Raw genomic sequence first — 18,765 nt, 5'->3', positions numbered from 1 at the left:
AATGCCATCTCAGGCAGTTACAGTGCTAAGCTTTGCCCCGCGCTTGAGATGGTCCTAGAAAGATGAGAACCACCTGCCTGGTCTTCTTGGACTCCCCTTGAGCTCCTGTCCAAGCCCCATAGTTGGAAGTCTGAGGCCAAATGCCAAGTCTGCTCCATAACCAGGAGAACACCTCACCCACTAACTCGCTGTGTGACCTTGAGTTAGTCACTTTCCTTCTCTGAGACTCAGTTTCATCATTTCTAAAATGAGAGGGTGGAGAAGCTGATGCCAGGCTCTTCCAAATTTAAAAGTTCTAGGGTTCTGCCATTATCAACACTAAACACTTGTACTGAGGCACAGCACTTTGAGGTTTCTCCTCTCAGGAACAGAGTCTGTCCAAGGGGAGTCTGAGAAGGCTGAGAAGTTTGTGCCCACTACCCCAATCCTCTTTACCCTTCCTCTTCTCAGAACCTCTCCTGGACCCCACATGGTTGTTCCTATCCAGGCACAGAGACAGAAAAGCACCAGGAGATCTGAGTCATTGTCCTGGCATTGCCCCCAACTTACCAGAGACCCTGGACAGGACTGTTCCCTCTCCCATGAGACCCAAGGGCAGAGGACTTTGAACTGGCCAGGGACCTGTGGGTGGCATGAATGCTGTGCCCACACTGGGCTGAAATGCTGGCTGGGCCAATCCTAGTCCCTCCCAAGAGGCACAGTCAAGCAGTCAAGGTGTGTGCAGAGAGGAACAACCTGCAGAGAGAAGAAAGGCTGGAAAGCCTTAAGCAAGCATCCAAAGAGAATCTTCTGAGGAGTGAATGAGATCACATTTGTAAAATGCTCAGCACAGCCCCTGACAGCTATTGTTATTACTATCATTAGCTCAATGGTTAGAGACGCTCAGGCCTCCAGAGACTTTTGCTGGGTTCCATTAAGGCCTGATCAGAGAGTAGAGATTCCCATTTTTTATTGCCAGATGTGTCCTTCCAAAAACTCCTGAGTCAATTTCTCATAATACAGAGAATTGTCACAGCTCATATGTCACCACCTCCTGGAAGCCTGCCTGCTTGTCATCATCCTCCCTCCTCTTCATCCATCCATCCATCCATCCACTCATCCATTTAGTAAATGTTTCTAAAACACCTCCTTGTGCCTGGTCCTGTTTAAATATGAACCAGCTGTAATCTTTGTCCTAAAGGGGCTTCACTATTATCCCAGGACCTTTCCAGAGAGCTCAGCTATACCTGGTTCTATGACTTTTTCTTTTCATGTCAAAGGATCCTTAAAGAATTCCTTACCCTTCCATGAGCTTCCCCAACCCCAGTGCCTGTCTCACTCAGAGTCTTTTCTGATCAGTCCTGGATGGGGACAGCTCTCCTGGCCTTCAGTGCCTCCACACCCAACTTACCAGCCCAGCAACCCCACCCTGCTGCACCCCTGTTGCCAGGCACCTATCAAAACAGCTCTTTCAAACTGCAAGAGAGAGGCAAATTGGGAAACGGCCAGGCAGGTGAGCAGCCATAAAAACCCTGTGTACTCCAGCATGGCGCAAAGATCAAAGCATCCTGTTCCAGGCTTAGTGGTCAACTGTAACAACCTTTTACCTGGATCCGGCACCCACAGTTTACAGAAGCAATTCCTATCTCCTGGTTCCTTTTAGCTCCCATCAGGGCCCCCTGCCACAGGAAATGGAGGCTCAGGGAGTGACACAACCACCCAAAGCCATGCAGAAAGTCAGTGGCGGCATCGGGATTTGAACTCGGGTCTCCTAACATTTAATCTGGTGCCACATCACAGCCACAGCTTCAAAAGGGTCTTTATCTGGGCTTCAGGACACCTGGCTCCCAGCTCAACACCCACAAGTCTGTTGAGTGACCTTAGTAAATTCACCTCCTCTCTCGGCTGCTGTTTCCTCCACCGTAATATGGGGAGGGTTGCCAGGCTTACTAGATTGTTGTAAGGATCAAAGCCATGATGAGTGGGAACAGGCTGTGGAGGCAGGCTGCTCACTTCGAGCCAGACACCCACCCCTACTTCCAGGACCCTCGGCTACGAGCTGGACAATGCAAGCCCTTCCAGATCCCAGGAGGTAGTGACTCTGGTTCTAAGTGGTCATTCCCATGGCTCATAGATACTGAATAGCATTTCACTACCTGTTTCCAATGCCAAGAAGGTCTTTTCTGCCATTAGGAGAGAGGTTTCAATTCACTGTAACAAGCACTTATACAGTACCCATATGCTAGGCCCTCTGGGATTCCGAGGTGAACAGGATGCAGTCTGCCCTGAAGGGGCTTCCTGTCATGAGGGGAGAAAGGGACTAAGTTCTCACAGGTACCTGCAAGCGGCAGGCATTTTGCATGCGTCCTCTCCTGTGCTCATAACAAACTTGTAAGGATTTGGACCATTTACAAATAAAAAAAACTGAAGCTCTAAGAGGTTAAGCATCCTCCCTGCTCAAGATCACACAAGATTTGAACACATACCTCCTTTAACCCCAAAGCCCAGACTCTTTCCACCCCATGAGGCTGTTTGCAAGAATACAAAATAAAGGAAATTGACACATGTGCCATCTGCATGTTGGGAAGCTTTAGAGAGGAGAAACTGACCTATGGCAGGATTCCTGGAGGAGGTGGTATGTGATGAGGTCTTGGAGGATGGGGAGATTGTGGTCTGGAATGAAGCTGAGAATGAGAAGAGTGTGGAGGTGGGGAAATGGAGGATGCCCCTGGAGCCTTGAGGACAACATTTTGGCTGGAGCAGACGGGATCTGGATTTGAACAATGGGGGAATGAGCCTGGTCCCGTTCCTGAGGACCTTAGATGCCAGACTAGGGCATTCGTATTTTTTGCAGGGAGCGATGGGGAGCCATAGAAGACTTTTGAGAAGGAAAGTGGTTCAGTTGGAGATTTCCAGTTTTAAGAGAAACTTCCAGGGGCTGGAAGGTTATGAGCAGAGAATTAGAGAAAGAGAATGAGACTAAATAAGATCCACTCTCTATACTTTGCATTTAGTTTTTTCCCTCGTAATTAAAAACATTGAGTACTTAACTGTGGTCCAGTCTCAGAGCTTAGTACTTCATGGATTATCTCATTTCAGACTCACAACTCTAGGAAATATGCACTATTATCAGCCCATGTTACAGATGAGGAAATTGAGGCACAGAAAAGTGGAGTGGTTACCCAAGGTCACAGGGCTCCTAAGAGGTAGAGCCAGATATGAACTTGGGCAGTCCCTCTCCCAAAGCTATGACCCTTCAGAATGAGACCAGGAAGGAAGCTCTTCTCCAGAATGAAAACTCAGATGATCTCCACCATGGAAGGTTGGTCACAGAGTAGGGTAGAGACCCAGGGGTGGAAAAGTGGAAACCTAGGACCTCAGTGCCACCTGTGTGGTGTTGCGCTCATAGAGGGTGCATTCACTTCCAGGGCCGCCAGGTGGCAGTGGGGAGACTGGCTGATCAGAGCCGCAGCCCAGCCCAGGCTCCTGCAGCTCCAAGTCACAAAAGCCCAGGACTGCCATTAAGGGGTGAGGCACAGCATGGCTTTCAGGGCACCTGCCCCTCCTGGCTGCTCTTCCCCTAAATCCCTGCAGCCTCTGTGCTCAGAGGGGCATCCAAAGTGGAGCTGGGTTTGCAGGTACCCTAAGGTGAAGCAGGAAAGTATAAAGGTTTTATGGCCAGTCCTTCCCTGGAATAGTACACAGCTGATAGCAATACTGTTGCATGAGGGTTTTTAACAAACCAGGGAAATGCTCGCTCCACAGTGCTAGGAGAGAGAAAAACAGGACACGGCACTGTGCATACAGCAAGATTCTAGTTATATGCAAAATTCTTGTGACTAGAAAAATGCCTGAAAGGAAACAGTTTGAAAAATTAACAGTGCTTCCAGGCTAGGTAAATTATGGGTAGTTCTTGTTTCCCCTTTTAACTCTTCTATATCTTCTTTATTTTTTAACCACTTAAAAGTAGTAGGAAAGATATTAGCTGTCAATCAGATTCTTTTTTCTTTCAACTGTCACCTCGTTCAGGAAGGCTTCCTTCCTTCTCCAGGCAGAGGTAGTGACTTCCTTCTCTGTGCCCCTAGAAGGTTTGAATAGTCTTTATAAAAGAGCACGTTTTACTCCTTACGGTAATTATTGGTGTCAATGTCTAAATCTATGCTATTTGAAAGGATAGCCATTAGCCACTTGCCCCATGTGGCTATTAAGCATTTGAAATGTGGCTAGCACAAACTGCAAGATTCTGAAATATAAAATACACACCAGACTTGAAAGACTTAGTATGAAAAAAAGTGAAATAGTTCATTAATTACATGTTGAAATGATAGTATTTTGGATATATTGGGTTACATAAATATATTAAAATTAACTTCACCTGATTTTTTTAAATATGTCTATTAGCAAATTAAAAATTACATATGGGGCTTGTATTTTATCAGACAGTGCTGGTCCAGTTGTTTCTTCTTCTTTTTTTTTTAATGTGGCTACTAGAAAATCAAAAATTACATTTGGGGTTTATATCATATTCTATTGGACACTGCTGGTCCATGAGCTTCATGAGGGTAGATCTGTGACTTCCAGCTCATGCCCAGAGAAGGGGAGGGCCCTGTCTGAGGTCACACAGCAAACTAGTGGCAGAACTAGAACTTGAGTCAAGTCTCTATTAAGAAAGTCCCGCTAAACTGGCACTGGCTCCAGGTGGGGTATGACCCACAGCTGGCCACATGCCCTCATCAGTCCTGCACCTGGGCAGGGAAGGGGCCCTGGGATGGGAGTCGGAGACCTAGGTACACTGAGAGGTGACCTCTATGTCCTCTCTAGGCTCTGCCACTCAGCATAACACATTTCTGTTTCAGAAGCTCCTCCACCTTCCCCCTCAGGAAGAAAACCTCAGGGAAAGCTGAGGGGACCCAGGATGTACTGCATCCCCTGGAATGGCAGAGATGAGGATATAGGTCCTACTGTCCCCACTGAATTCACAACATTGAGACAGTCAGGGCTGAAAGTAGCCTCAGAGAAACCACCTTGGCCATTGTCCTCATTCTGCGTGTGTGTGTGGCAAGCAGGGCCAAGAGAGGGTGAGTGCCCTGCATAAGCTCACACAGTGAGTTAAGGGAGGGCTGGGACATACCCTGGAGTCTTCATCTAGGGTTGTAGAAGCCAGGCCAGCCCCACAGACTGGGATGATGGTGGCATGGATTAGCACCCAAGCTGCCCCCAGACTCTGCTGAACCAAGCTCATACTGCTTCCCCTACCTCAAGTGACTTCATTCTCTACTTATCATCCTTGATAGCTCCCCACTGTGCTTAAAATACAATCATATTCCTCCTCCACGACTTAATCGCCTCCACATTCCAGTTGTTTGACATGCTTCCACAACTGTTCCTAGAAGGTACCCTGGATATTCCCACCCCAGGGCCTTTGCATTTGCATTGCCTTCCACTTGTGCATGGTGGACGCCCCATCAGCCAGCTTTCAACTCTCACGTTCCCTCTTCCAAAAGGCCTTCTCCAGTCCCCCAGCTAGAGCCGCTGCCTCCTCTGACACCCAGGGTCCCATTGCCTGTTTTACTGTCTTCCTAACATTGATCATTATCTCAATTATCTTGTCCATCCATAGGTGTTACACAGCAGAATGTAGGTTCTAGAAGAGCAGGGCCTTTTTCAGGCAGGTCCACAACTGTGTCCCACCTCCTCAGTAACTGGCAAGTAGGAAGTGCCCAACTCATGTTTATTAATCAAATTTGATTGAAAGCGACATGGACAAATCAGGTCACTGAAGCCTAGTTTCCGCTGTACCACTCTCCCCTCCCCCTCCCACAGGTCCTTGAGCAGATACTTTTTCCCCCGAGCCCCACTTTCCCCTCTGAGAAATGGAGCTCCCGCTGCTGCCAGGCTGGCTGGCAGGATAGGCTGGTTGAATTAGCATCAGTCGAGCTGATGGGTGTGAACACTGCTTTGTAAACTGTTAAAGCGTGATTGCAAATGCGAGTAGCTGTTGTCATTAGACAAATGAAGCTTAAGCCGCCTCTTCCTCTGCTGAGGAAGTGATTGGGTCAGATACTCTCTGGGGCCTTCTGCCCGGGAAATGTATTGTTCTGAGTCCAGGCACTGCCTGCAGGCCGCTCACAGTCTGAAGGGGCAGTAGAGATTAGATGCAAACCAGAAACAATCTGAGACACCAGCAACGTCCTTGTAGGGCCGACCATCTTTCAGGAAACAGTAAGTGCAACTGATCTGAAGCGGGTGAGGCCAATGTCAATTAAAGCTCTTGGCTGTGGGTGGGGTGGGGCCAAATCCAAGCCCTTAGAGTGGAGAGGGCAACCAGGTGGAGTGCACAGCTGGGACAAAGGCACAGCTGAAGGCAGTTGCCACAGAGACCAGTGAGGAGGAGCCTGGTCAGAATGTAAAACCCAGCCACCCTATGGGATCCAAAGGGTGAATAAAATACTGTGTAGGGAGAAAAAGATGGGAGAGAAAGGGGCTTTATTTTATTATTATCACTGTTTTTCCTTTTAGCCAGTTAAAGGCCCTGGGCTGCGGTCTGTTTAATAACATAACGCTGAGTGAGTCACTTCCCTCTTTAGGCCTCAGTTTCCTTATCTGTGAAAAGGAAATGTGGGAAGTTGACAGATGACTCCCTGAGCTCTTTGCATCCATGAAAGGTACACGGGGGATCAGTGTTGGGGTCAGACAGGACTGGGGTTGAATCTGAGCTCTGACTTGCTGTGTGACCTTTAACAAAGTGTCTGGTCCTCAATTTCATCATCTGAAAAGGTCAACACCTACCTCATAGGGTTAAAAGATTAAGGGGAACAATGTGTAAACAAAGTTTAGCCTAGTGCCTAGTACCAGATCCTTAGTAAATGCCATTGCTGTTCCTATTTTGAGTCAAAGACGGGGGTACCACTGGGGTGGGAAGGTGGGGACAAGGGCCCCAGGAGACAGAAACAGAGCAGAAGAGCTGAATCCTGCCAGCACATAATAGGTGCTCACGGAAATATTTCCTGAATTGGGAAGCTGCAGCGCACCTGGATGTTGGCCCAGGTGAGTGCAATAGCTTGGAACCGCTCTGCCCAGGAGAGGGAGTCTTGTCTCAAGATGAGCCAAATTCAGGTCTCTCAAATCCTGGGTCCCCTGGAAAGTCTGGGAAGCAGGAACTAAAAATAAAGGCCAGCCACACCCCAGTGGATTTTGACCCTGGCCAAGGAGGAGTCTGAGGCTTAACAGGGGGCAATACCTCCTACCCCCTACCCTTGCCTTTTCCTCTTTCTGCTTACTTTTGCTCTGTCTCCTTCCCAGGCTGTCTCTCCCAGCCTTCCAGGCCCACTTCCTCCTGGGGGCCTTCCACGATGATGCCCATTTCAGTTGGACCCGTGAAGCTTCAAAACACGACCCAGTTTTCCAAACCTTAGAAGCAATCTCAGAGTTTGTGGTGTCCTTTTCTTGTATGAACCATAGAGTGGACCCTGAATGGAGGGACTTGCTGGGACATTTTGATAGTTTGTGGGACAAAGGTCTGGGATAGGTCTGTGTGGCATAGGTTGAATTTAAAATGTCTGTTTCTCCACTGGGGTCTTACGCCCACTCCACAGGGCAGGAAGCTCCTGGTTAAGTTGTTCCTGGTTGAGTCTTGTCAGGAGTGCAGCTCCCAAAGGCTAGGGGCGCTGGTTGGGTGATTCCTGCAGCCCCCCTGCAGCTCGGCCACTATCCGACCTCAGCAAAGCCCGTTAATGATGATGGTGATGAAGGCTGTCAGAGCAGGGATGGAACAAGGGGTTGTGTCCTCCCTGAAGGGACAGCCACAACACAAAACCATGGCTGCACAGACAGGTCCATTCCATGGGGGGGGGGGGGAGCGGGGAGACGGCTTCCCCAGACACCCCCTATCTGCACCACCCCCAAACTGCACTGGGAACGAGATGAACATAGAAGTAGAAATCCAATGTACAGATAGAAAGGTCTGTAGGGAGGGGCTCGTAGGCTCATTCAGAATAAGGCAGGGAGGGTAGGCCTAGGGTCTGCCTGCTAGGGCTTGGCCCACCCCGGCCAGGGTGACCCAGCCCCCCAACCCAGGCCCTCGTGTTAGCGTCAAGGCCTGTTCTCCCAGGCAAAGGCCCCAGCCCAGCTCCAGCGCCTGGGAAAGCCGCCTGTTTTGTTCCCATCTCCACCACCACCACCCCCTTTTTTTCCCCCATTCATTTCAGTTCGGCCCCTTTCCGAGCCGCAGGGATTCGGGTGGCTGGGCTGAGACGAGGGGGTGGCACTCCTGGCCCTGACAGGTAGGGCCAGCCCCGCTTTGGGCAGCCCCTTCCCCCGCCCTCCTCCCGGGTCCCCTTTCCCTGCCCCTGTCAGCCGCGCCAGACGCTCTCCGGCTTTGCAGCATTCAATAAAAATTCAGAAACATTTGGGCTGAAATCGCTGCTTTATCTGGAGGAGCCACAGCGCCGGGAGAGACCACTGCTGCGCGGGGGGAGCCCGGGGTCTCCGTCGCCCGGATGCTCTAGGTCTCCGCGCTCCAGCGCCCGCGCGGCCCCCAGGTGGTCCTGCGGACGCTGGGGACTGGGGCTCGGGGGAGCGCGCGCTACGGGCTGGGGTCCCGGGCGCGCGCGAGTGACGGCAGCCCTGCCGGGCTCCCCCCGCGCCCACGGCTCAGGTGGGCCGCGCCCAGCGCTGGCGGAGCCCGGGTCCCCGTTCTGCCCGGGCTGGATGGCTCATTCTGCTGGCTGCGCGGTGGCGGCGGCTGTGTGTGCGCCGCGCCTCGCCGCTCCCCCCGGCCCCCCGAGCCCGGGGCGCGCGCTCCCGCCCGGGCCGCCCGGGCCCCGCGGCGCCGCGGCCCGAGGCCCCGGGAAGCGCAGCCATGGCCCTGCGGAGGCTGGGGGCCGCGCTGCTGCTGCTGCCGCTGCTCGCCGCTGTGGAAGGTGAGCGGGCGGGCGGGCGGGCGATGGGGGCGGGGAGCGGCCGGGCACGGGCGGCCGCCGGCGCCCACCTCCGCCCCGCGGCCCGCAAAGTTTGCCCCGGGGCTCGCGCCGGGCGCAGGTGGCCGCGGGGAGGTGTGTCCGGCCGCGTCGGGAGGCGCGGGCCCCGCGGGCGCCCGGGAGCGGCGGGCGCTGATTGACTGTGCCAGGAGGAGGCGAAGGGACCATCTTGCCGAGGCTTTGTAGCCAGCCGGGCGAGCGCCGCCCAGGGCCGGGGGCTGCCCACGCGCGCTCGCCCCCCGCCCCGGCCCGGGCACCCACTGAGCGCGGGCCTGGCCTTGCTCGGCACAGGGTGGAGGGGCGCCGGCCGGGGGGCCCGGCGCGCAGTCTGGGCTGGAAAGTTTGGTAGGGAGCGGAGGGAGGGAGGCACCGCTACTGGCTGGGGTAGGGGCTCCCAGTCCGCGCCCCCAGGATGGAGTCGGAGCCCCAAAGAGCGGGGACTGGCAGAGTGGAATTGAGCGCGCCAGCCTTCCGCGCTGGAGTCTGCCCATCGCCCGCGGCGTACAATGGGGTCCCTTCCCTGGGAGGACTACTGGGGGATGGGTTCGTGGGCATCTTTCGGCCGCGCGGGGTCTCTGGGCACCCCTGCCGGCCACCGCCCCGCTGGCGGCAGTGCTCAGCGTGGCCGCTGGAGCCCCGGGAGCTCTCCAGCTGCCGCCAGGGCCGGACCAGATGCTCTTGCCATGTGTTGGCCTTGGCCAGGGTCGCTGGGCCCTCTCCCCGTGGCCTCGTGTGTTGGTACTACCCGAACCCCAAAGGGACAGGGTGGCTGCCAAGTCTCCTGAGATAGCTTGCTCTGGAGGGAAAGTTAGTGGGGTCTGGGTGTGTCCACCAGAAATGGCCGAGCTTGTAAGGCAAGAAATGAATATGAATAATGATTCTCATGTGTACTGCACTTTACAGTTTTCAAACCGCTTTACAGTTTATGAAGTACTTTGCACTGTATGCAGCTCTCTGTGGTTTACAACGTGCTGCACAGTTGACAAAGTACTTTAAGCTTTACAAAGTGCTTTCCCACTCACAATTTTGTTGGATTCCCCAAAACAAGTCTTCCACAGAAGCCAGGTGGGTAAGATTCTTACTTCCTTTTAATAGAAAGGTAAGCCAAGGCTCAGAAGTCAGTGTATCATCCGTGGTCATTGGGTGATAAAAATAGAACAGGGGTCCCAAGTCTCTGTAGCCTGTGCCCTGTTCATTTTGCATCTTCTTGTCCCTAAACAGAGTGACCTCTTTCAGGGTTCTGCCACCATAGTGTTGAGGGGTACCCTTATCTCAGGCCATTTTGGGGTGATATGAAGCCTCTTTCCCTCTTGCAGCTCAAAAAACAAAACAAAACAAAACCGAAACAACAACAACAGAAAAACCTGATAGGACCAGGCATGGAGGCAGCAGTCTCTGGGAAAGGCATGACGGGGGATCCCGTGCTATAACTTTAGTTTCTCTCTCAGTAATGAGTGCTTTAGTGACCGCAGTTCAGGGGGTGGAGGGGTGTCCCTGGATGGCAGCCATAGTTTCTGGCACTGAGGCAGCTGTCCTCCGGCTCCTAGAGGATTGGCGGCTGCCTGAGGTTTCCCGGAGTGGGGCCCCTGGGGCACCGAGGGTGCCACAGGCCCTGGGTGTGGAGGGCAGCCCTGAGGCCTGGCTGCTGGCAGGAGCTCCCTGGAATATGGCTGAGGTACCACTTATTAGCTCTGGCTTTGGGAAATGACTCACCCGTTGGCCCACTATACATTGGGATGTTTACAGTATTATGGGGAGCTTGGCATAAATATTGCTATTTGGGTTGTAGTCAGCGGAGCTGGAGGGGATGAAAATTGGCCCCTCTTGTGTAGGAAAGGGCCTGGGTGTGTTTTTAATTACCATGGGGTAGATGGAAGGGCCACGTCTGTCCACCCTGGCCCTGGCAGGCGGTGGTTGGAATCTGGTGGGCTCTGGCCAGGCTGGACCTTGGGCCCCAGATACAGGGCCGATCTGCTGCCGACGTCAGAGTGGGGGATGGTTGCTTGGGCTGCCACTTGGGGGCAGGGTGGGAGAAGGGCTGCAGCCGGCACCCCAAACCTTGCTTCAGGCTTTTCCTTGCCTCTTGGACACTAAAGAGTCTAGTCCAATAGGGGTTAAGAAGGAGCTGGCCTAATGGATGGGGAGATAGTGTGAGGTGGAGGTCAAGGGCCTGGCTTCTAATTTACTGGGGGACCCTGGGCCAGCTCCCTTCTCCATAGGGTGCTCGGTTTCTCTGGGTATGAAATGTTCTACCTAATCTCCCAGGATCCCATCCTATACACCTTACCTCCCTTCTCTAGCCTCAGTTTTCTCATCTGTCAAATGAAGGTAATCATGTCAGTCCTGCCTTTCTCACAGGTGGGTTTTGAGATTCAGACCAGATCATGGATGGGAAAAAGTCACCTTGAAGAACTGTGTGGCCTTTGGGGGATGGAAGATGGGGTGGACAATGCTGCTTGTGACACAGCCCAGAAGAGACAGGCTCCTCCTGGGAGCAGCACAGTCTATGGAAGCAGATCTGAAGATTGGGTTGACAGGAGGGCAGCTCCTGGGGCTCCCGGTACCCAGAGACATGTGGCCACCACTCCTTGTGCCTCTCCCCCATACCCTGTAGTAACAAAGGCTGCCCTGAGCATTAAGGTCTAGGAAATCCCCAGCCTTTGAGAGAGGAGAGAGGGTGTGTGTAGGGTTGTTTTTTTTTTTTTTTTGGCAGGGGTTACACCTTGGGTTAGGAAGGGGAGCTTAGCATCTCCTCCAAACCATGAGACCCTCCAAAGGAGACACAAATCTGGGGCATCAGGAGTGGGCACTTCGAGAGGTTGGAAGTGCCCCTGGGGAATGTCCAACAGAAGAGGCCAGAGATAGACCAGCCACTAGATGGAATCCAAAAGCTGAAGTCTAGAGAAAACCAACCTCCTCCGTGCATTTGTTCTTTTGATTTCCATATATTTATGGAGCTTCTTTAGCTGGTGTGGTGCTGGGCCCTAGAGCAGGTAGGGAGATAGGGGACAAACTGACAGGGGAACAGTTGGCAAGACAGAATGTGGTATGTGTCCCTGTGCTGCCAGGAGGAAGTTGTGAGCCACCTGGGGCGGCAGAGGCCATTTAGGATGGAAGATTGACTTTGACTTTGTCTCTCTGCAACAGAACTTTCTCAGCCACTGTCACACAAACAAACGAATGGTGTTCTCAGAAGTTAAGGAGGTTGACTTTGGGGCTAAGAGGATGGGGAGAGTTGTGCCTGGAAGAAGAAACAGTGTGTGTAAAGACATAGAGGCATAATGATCGGGTACTCGCTAGAGTGTCTCTGAGGTAGGTGGGTGTTGATGGCGACAAAAGGGGATGGAGGGCAGGACTCGGATGGAAGGCTAAGGAGTTTGGACTTGACGCTGAGGGCAGTGGGGAGCCATTCTAGGTTCCTGAGGGATCGAGGGTCCTGTCCAGATTTGCTTTTGGAATGATCGCTGACTTCCAGTGTGTGGGAGGTTCAGATGAGCCAGACCCCATCCTGCATAGTCAAGAAAAGGCCAGCTCGTCTGTTCCTTGCTAGATTGTAAGCTCCCCGAGGGAGTTCATCTAGCTCATTTTTGTGTCCACAGTTGTGATAAAAAGAGTTCTGTTCAAATGCCACCTCCCAGAGGCCTTCCCTGATTGCCTCATCTAAGAGACCCAGTTCAGACACTTTCTATCCCTCCTGCTTTGTTTTACTTCATAAAACCCATTGCCACCTGAAGTCGTATCAGAGATTTGTTAGTTTCCTTGTTGAGTGTCTTATCCACTAGACTGTAAACTCCAGGAGGGGAGAGGTTTTTATCTGCCATGTTTCCTACGGCAGCCGAGGGCCTTGAACTGAGCCCAGTCACTTGGGTGCCCAGTGACTGAGAGGCATGGTCAGCTAAGGAACATGGAGTGAATGAATGTAGGGTGAACAAATGAATGAATATATTATGTTGCTACAAAATAAGTATCAGGAGAATGATACAGAGGTGGAGGAGAGAGCCATCTCCCCGGCCAGGTGAAGGAAGTCTTGCCAGAGGGAGAAGCAGAGGGGATGGTTTGAGCAGCGATACAGAATGCAGGAAAGTGTTTGGGGATAATGGATAGATGAGCCAGCCAGAGCTAAGGATTCAAATGGACCAGCAGCAGCTATATGCCATACAAGCCCCCTTCTTACAGGGATTGAGGGAGCCTGCCTCCCGCACTCCATACACTCTTGTCTCTCCCACCTCCAGCCTAGCTCTCTGCTGGGCCCACCTCTTGGGCATTACCTATCTAAGACCGAGCGACCTTCAATGGGATTAATTTAGAATTGGTTTTCCTTTTATGTTTATTTCTCCTTCTTCCCATTTTTAAAGGAGGCTGCTTTCATGTATTCGTCTTAGCCAGGAAATCAGGGCTTAGATTTAAAGCCCGAATGCTGTAGAATTCAAAAGCAAGTTGACTTATTCATTCATTCCTCCATCCACCCATCCATATATTTTAAAAGAGTCACCAGGCACCTGCTTCATGTCAGGTGCTGGGTGGGAGAAGGGATTTCGGCTCTGGAGGGAAACAAGGCCATCCAAGTTTACAGACAGTGTGGGGCAGAGAAAAGGCACAGCCTTCTGGGCAATCAGACCAGGGTTCAAAGCCTGATACTGCACACTGTGTGCCCTGGGCAAGAAGCTAGATTCCGTGGACTCCATTTCCTCAGAGATTCCTGTGGATACCCATCCACATCAGTGTCAGGCACACAGCTGTGTACAGCAGAGGCTGTTCTCAGCCCCTGCAAGGTCTTCTTCCTTGGAGCGCCTGTGGTTATGGTCAGTGATGGCTGTGTCCTAATTTGGTCCCCTTTTTGGCATTTAGATTGTTCAGCAACAAATCAGCCGTCAGTGTCTCGCTCAGCCCATCACATAGGCTCCAACTGCCCCAGCCTTGGGACTGCAGACCCACAAGTATGGGCAGGCCCAGAGCCCCATCTCTGCGTCCTTCTTCAGGGCCCTGTCGGCGGCAAATACTTGGTTCTTACAGTGGCGGGTGGGGTGGGGCTCTCAGCTGGGGTCCACAGGCCTCCTGAGTTATGGGGCTCTGTGACTGCCCTGAAATTATAATAGAATGTTGGATGTTAATGTGGTTTTTCCGAGGAAGAGGGACCTTAGCTTTCAGAAGAGTCTCAAAACAGTTGTGAAAACACAGGGCTATACCCAGGCTCACAGTGAGGGGCTTAAGTCCTAGATTGGCCCCATGGCCCGACTGCCAGCCCCCTGTCCCTCCCAGGGGGTTGTCCTTCCTGGTGCCTGGCCCCCTCCACTTCATCAGGGTTTTGTATCAGCCCCAAAGCCAGGGTGGCGGCAGGTTCTCTGGGTAGCTGTGCTGGGTACTCAGCAAGGCCCAGGGTAGCAGCTGGTCAACTCTGCCTGCCCAGAGCTCACCTGTGAGCTTAGGCTAGAGGTCGGACCCCTGCGTGCAGAGAGACCCCTACGAGAAAGGGCAGATGGAGCTGACTGGTGACAGGAGGCCTGGGCGGGACAAGGCAGGGGAGCTGTGCTCCCTCTGAGGGTGGAGGGATGAGACCAGGGTGGCCTGCTGGCAGAGGTGGACCTGGCTGGCACCTCCGACCAGGGCCCCATCCCATCTCGGGGCCTGGCCTGCTTGCCTGACTTAGCTGGAGATTTGGTAGCTCAGGATCAAGTCCTGGGATCTGTGTTTTTAACATGCTCCCCAGGTCCTTCCAGTGGGCAGGCAGATTTGCCCCTCAGTGGCCTAAGATAAAACATAGGACTCCTGAGAAAGAGGAAGAGAAACCTTAGCAGGAAACTGGAAAGACTGAAGTGAAGGGGAAATCAATCAGAGTTTGCGCCCACCAGCCCGGGCTGGCCGCCTGCTGGTGAGCTGGGGGAGGCTTCGCTGGGGGAGGGCAGGGCAGGGAAGAATGTTTGCACACCTCTCAGGGGTAGGGTGGACCGTTGATCGTGACAGCACCTGGAAGCTTCCTGATTGGGATCAGCTGTCTGATAAGGCTGACTTGAAAGCATTTTATGGGTCTAGGGCCTTTTAAAGCAGCTGCCTTCCAGAGGGTGGGAGAGGGGACACCTGTGTCATCTGGGGGCCTTGCCTAGGCCACCTTAGCCTGGGCCATGCTAGGTGAGCTTTCTGGAGCCATCAGTAGCCCTGCTGCAGCCCCCTGGGGCTGGGGGTGTCCTCGGGGAGGAGCCCTTGTCTGTTCTGTGGCCTTGAGCAAGTGATGTGCTCTTTGAGCCTCAGTTTCCTGACCTGTAAATTGGAGATACAACCTGTTGGAGGCTCACGGTGAGGATTCAGTGAGGTCCTGTATGCAGCGGCCAGAAGAACAGCCTGACTCTCGGCCATGCCCGTGTTCATCAGTTGTCACTACTGTGAAATATCAACACCCTCAGTCCTCGCCAGAGAGCTTGCTCCTTTCTCCGAAATCCCAGAGTCCTTTAGCCAAGCCCTGACCACTTTCTCTTTTGTTCCATAAACAGCATAGCCTGGGAGTTACAAGGATGTCTGGAGTCAGACTGTCCTTTACTCTGTGTCCTCTGGCCAGTTACTTAACCTCTCTGAGCCCTGGTTCCCTCATCTCTAAAATGGGAGTAATAATAGTTCTTGAGATGGTTGTGAGGAATGGATGGATTAATCTATGAAAGATGAAGCTGCTGACTGAATGTGTATGTCACGTGTGCTGAGCTGACAGTAAATATTAACTGCAGCTGTTACTTCTCGATACCAATGGGAAACCAGAATTACAGTAGGGGGACATGGGTGCCATTTTACTAGGGGGTGCTATCTCCAGCTCTCCCCCGCTCCCTCTCAACCTCAGGAAGAAGCCAAATATGCAGAGTTCAGTTCTGACTCTGCCTGACTCTTGCTGAGTAATTGAGAGGCCCCTCCAGCCTGCCTCCCTGCTTCCCATCCAGCTTTTCCTCAAGGGCCCATCCCCACCCCAGTTCAGCTTCCCCAATCCCAGGAAAGGGACAGGATCTTCCATGGCTGTGCCCTCTTTCTTGGCGCTGTGCTTGCCAGGCACCAACTTCCATACATGATGATAAACAACCATCAGTTCCTGTGCCTGATGCTCTGTGAAGGGCCTTGTACATGTCATCTCATGTGGTTGCCCCAACTGCCCACCCGGTGGTTTTATGATTGCGCCCATTTTATAGATGTGGAAACCGAAGCTCAGAGAGTGAGTAGCCCAAGGACATGGAACTAGCGGGTGGGAGGCAGGGATTCGAACCCAGGTCGAGGGACCTTTGAAGCTCCGGCTCTTCACCGCCACTCAGGCGGCCTCTGGAATGTACCTCCCGGCTCAGAGGAAAGGCTTGGCTCTGGCGAGGGTCTCCAAGGCAGCCATCCAGCCTCTGACTCCATCAGCATCCTGAGATAATGCAAGTGGGAGGGTTCTGGAACTCACAAACCTGCCATAAAAATGCAATCTCTGTCATAATGGTCAGAATAATGTTGTTCTAACTTAGACAAATCGGGTGTTAACTCATTACATCGTAAGGGGTGCCTCCACAGAGAACTGAGGCCATGCAACAGTCACAGCACCATTCATAGCTTGTATTTCTAAGTCCATTAGCTCATTGGGTTTTCACAGCAACCCGGTGAGTGGGCAGGAGCCATGGGGCCCATTTTAGAGATGAGGAAACTGAGGCCTGGGGGATAATCTGACTTGCCCAAAGTCAGTGACCAGACCAAGCTTGAAGCCCAAGGCCAGCCTCAATGGCCCAGAGATCGTCAATCCAATTTGCATTCTTAGCCAACATTTAAAAACCAAGAGAGTGTACAGAGAAATCCTGTTTCTGGCTTTGTGAAAAGTCAGACAATCTGGCTTCACTAGGCCCACATTCCTACATGGCCACACTTGGCTGGAGCCGAATAGTGGCTGCCTCTTCAGACAGAACACGTGAACGTGGGGGTAACTCACCACCAGCTCGCCTCACACATTTGTGTTACTTGCCCGGCTCCAGCAGGGTTCAAGTTTGCCTCTGAGATCTGCCCCTGTCTCTTTCTGTGATCTGGAGTGAATTGCTTCTCTTGCCCAGGCCTCAGCTGCTGCCGTCTCTAAACTGAGGGGGTGGGGCTCCGTGGTTTTCAAGGCCCCTTCCAGCTCCAGGATTTGATGCCCAGTGCAAGGTTCCAGGCAGGGGAGGGAAGAGCAAGAAAAAGTACAGGGCTTTGCCCCTGGGAAGTGTATCAGTTATCTATTGCTGCCTGGTAAGCCACCCCAGAACTTACTGTCTGAAAAAAGCAGTGATTTATTATTTCTCCTGATTCAGTGGGTTGACTGGGTGTAACGGGGCATTTATTCTGCTCCATGTGGGGTCAGCTGGGGTCATTCATGAGCTTGTACTCAGTTAGACTGTGTTGGAAAGTCCACTGTGGCCTCACTCACATCTCTGAGGCCCTGGTAAGGATGGCTGGAAGGGTGGGCCCCTTGTCTCACTCCTTGAGACCTCTCAGCCATCAGTAGTCTAGACTAAGCTTTCCATGGTGCTCTCCCAAGAGGATGAAGTGGAAACTGCAAGACATCTTGTGGCCTGGGCTGTAACATCACAAAACATCACCTCTGCAACCAGAGCAAATCTCACAGCCAGCTCAGATTCATCCCAGGCTTCCTCATCCAGTTTAGGGAGAGGGGAAATACATGGGGCTTAATTTTTTTGTTTAATCATTAAAGGGAGGAGACATTTCCTGCTAACGATTCAACACACAACATTTGCCTGTGTGTTGCCCATAGTCTTCAGCACATCTTTGGAGGTGATGCTCAGAGCTCAGTGTCCCCCACCCGCCCACTTCACCATGTGCACACATCTCCATGTGCTTTGGGCCAACCTGTGGTCCAAACTTAGCTTTAGGCCCCCTTAATGGGAGGCGGCATTGCGTTTAGTGTCGGCAGGTATAGTTGATGGCCACAGTGTGGGGCAATCTACCACAGGGAGTATCTAGTCTAATGCAGGGTAGGGGTAGCAGGAAGCCAGAAACCTCATTCCCCACTTTTTCTTCCCTCCTATCCCACCCAGCACTTAGCTTCCTGCATTGGCTTCCCAGGCTGTCTGCCTCCCCTGAGAGGGCAGGGACTCTCCACTTCACCTTGTCCCCTGTCCAGCACGAGGCCTGGCTTGTGATAGGCACTAAATAGATGTTTGTGCAATAAGGAGCCTACAGATTAATTACAAATGGCAGTCTGAGGCATAGGTATTCAAGAGCAGGCATGAGAAGGAGGCCCTGGGCTAGTGGGATTGAATTTAGAGGATGGGGCCAAGGTACCATTGTGGCCTGAGGCAGGTGACATCACCCCCCTGGGCCTTAGTTTTCTCATCAGTAAATAGGGGATCATGATTTAAGCACCTCGGAAGGCTGTACCAAGGAGCAACTGTGTCCTTTATTCAGCTATAAGAGAATCTGTGATGGTATGACTGTGGTTTGTCACTCCCACCTTGGCCAGGAGCCACTGTAGGAGCAGGAAAGCACTGGAGGAAACCAAAATGTCTAAAGGCATTGGTCGGCCAGTTGCTATCAGATCTCAGTTTGGACCACAGGTTCACCGAGAGCACGTGGAGATGTGTGCACATGGTGAAGTAAGTGCGTGGGAGACACTGAGCTCTGAGCATCACCTCTGAAGATGTGTTGAAGACTATGGGCAACACACAGACAAATTTTATTGTCAAATTGTTAAGAAAAAAATGAGATTTCTTTTTGCTGACTGAATAGGAATCAAGCCCAATGTGGACAGTAATAAATCACAAGAGTCCTGGCCAGAGACCCCAGGCTCATGAGCTGGCCAGGCTGTGAATGAGTGAGG

The 18,765-nt window shown here is 52.5% G+C and overlaps 1 protein-coding gene across 3 annotated transcripts in view; it reads left to right on the top strand.

Annotated features, from left to right (window-relative positions):
- Positions 1–8,742: 8,742 nt before the first annotated feature.
- EPHB2 (EPH receptor B2) overlaps positions 8,743–18,765 on the top strand; it is a 175,975-nt gene continuing 165,952 nt past the window's right edge. The window contains exon 1 of one of the 3 annotated variants that reach the window (XM_074377220.1): positions 8,743–8,900. In XM_074377220.1, coding sequence (XP_074233321.1) covers positions 8,840–8,900 — 61 coding nt within the window. In that variant the 5' untranslated portion in view covers positions 8,743–8,839. The remainder of the gene's footprint in view (positions 8,901–18,765) is intronic. The other 2 variants (XM_074377218.1, XM_074377219.1) reach the window with 2 other exon arrangements.

Source organism: Camelus bactrianus, chromosome 13 (genome assembly GCF_048773025.1).
Source record: "Camelus bactrianus isolate YW-2024 breed Bactrian camel chromosome 13, ASM4877302v1, whole genome shotgun sequence".
Classification (NCBI taxonomy): Eukaryota; Metazoa; Chordata; class Mammalia; order Artiodactyla; family Camelidae; genus Camelus; species Camelus bactrianus.
Note: the sequence above shows the minus strand (reverse complement) of the source record. Positions and strands in the feature narration are given on the sequence as shown.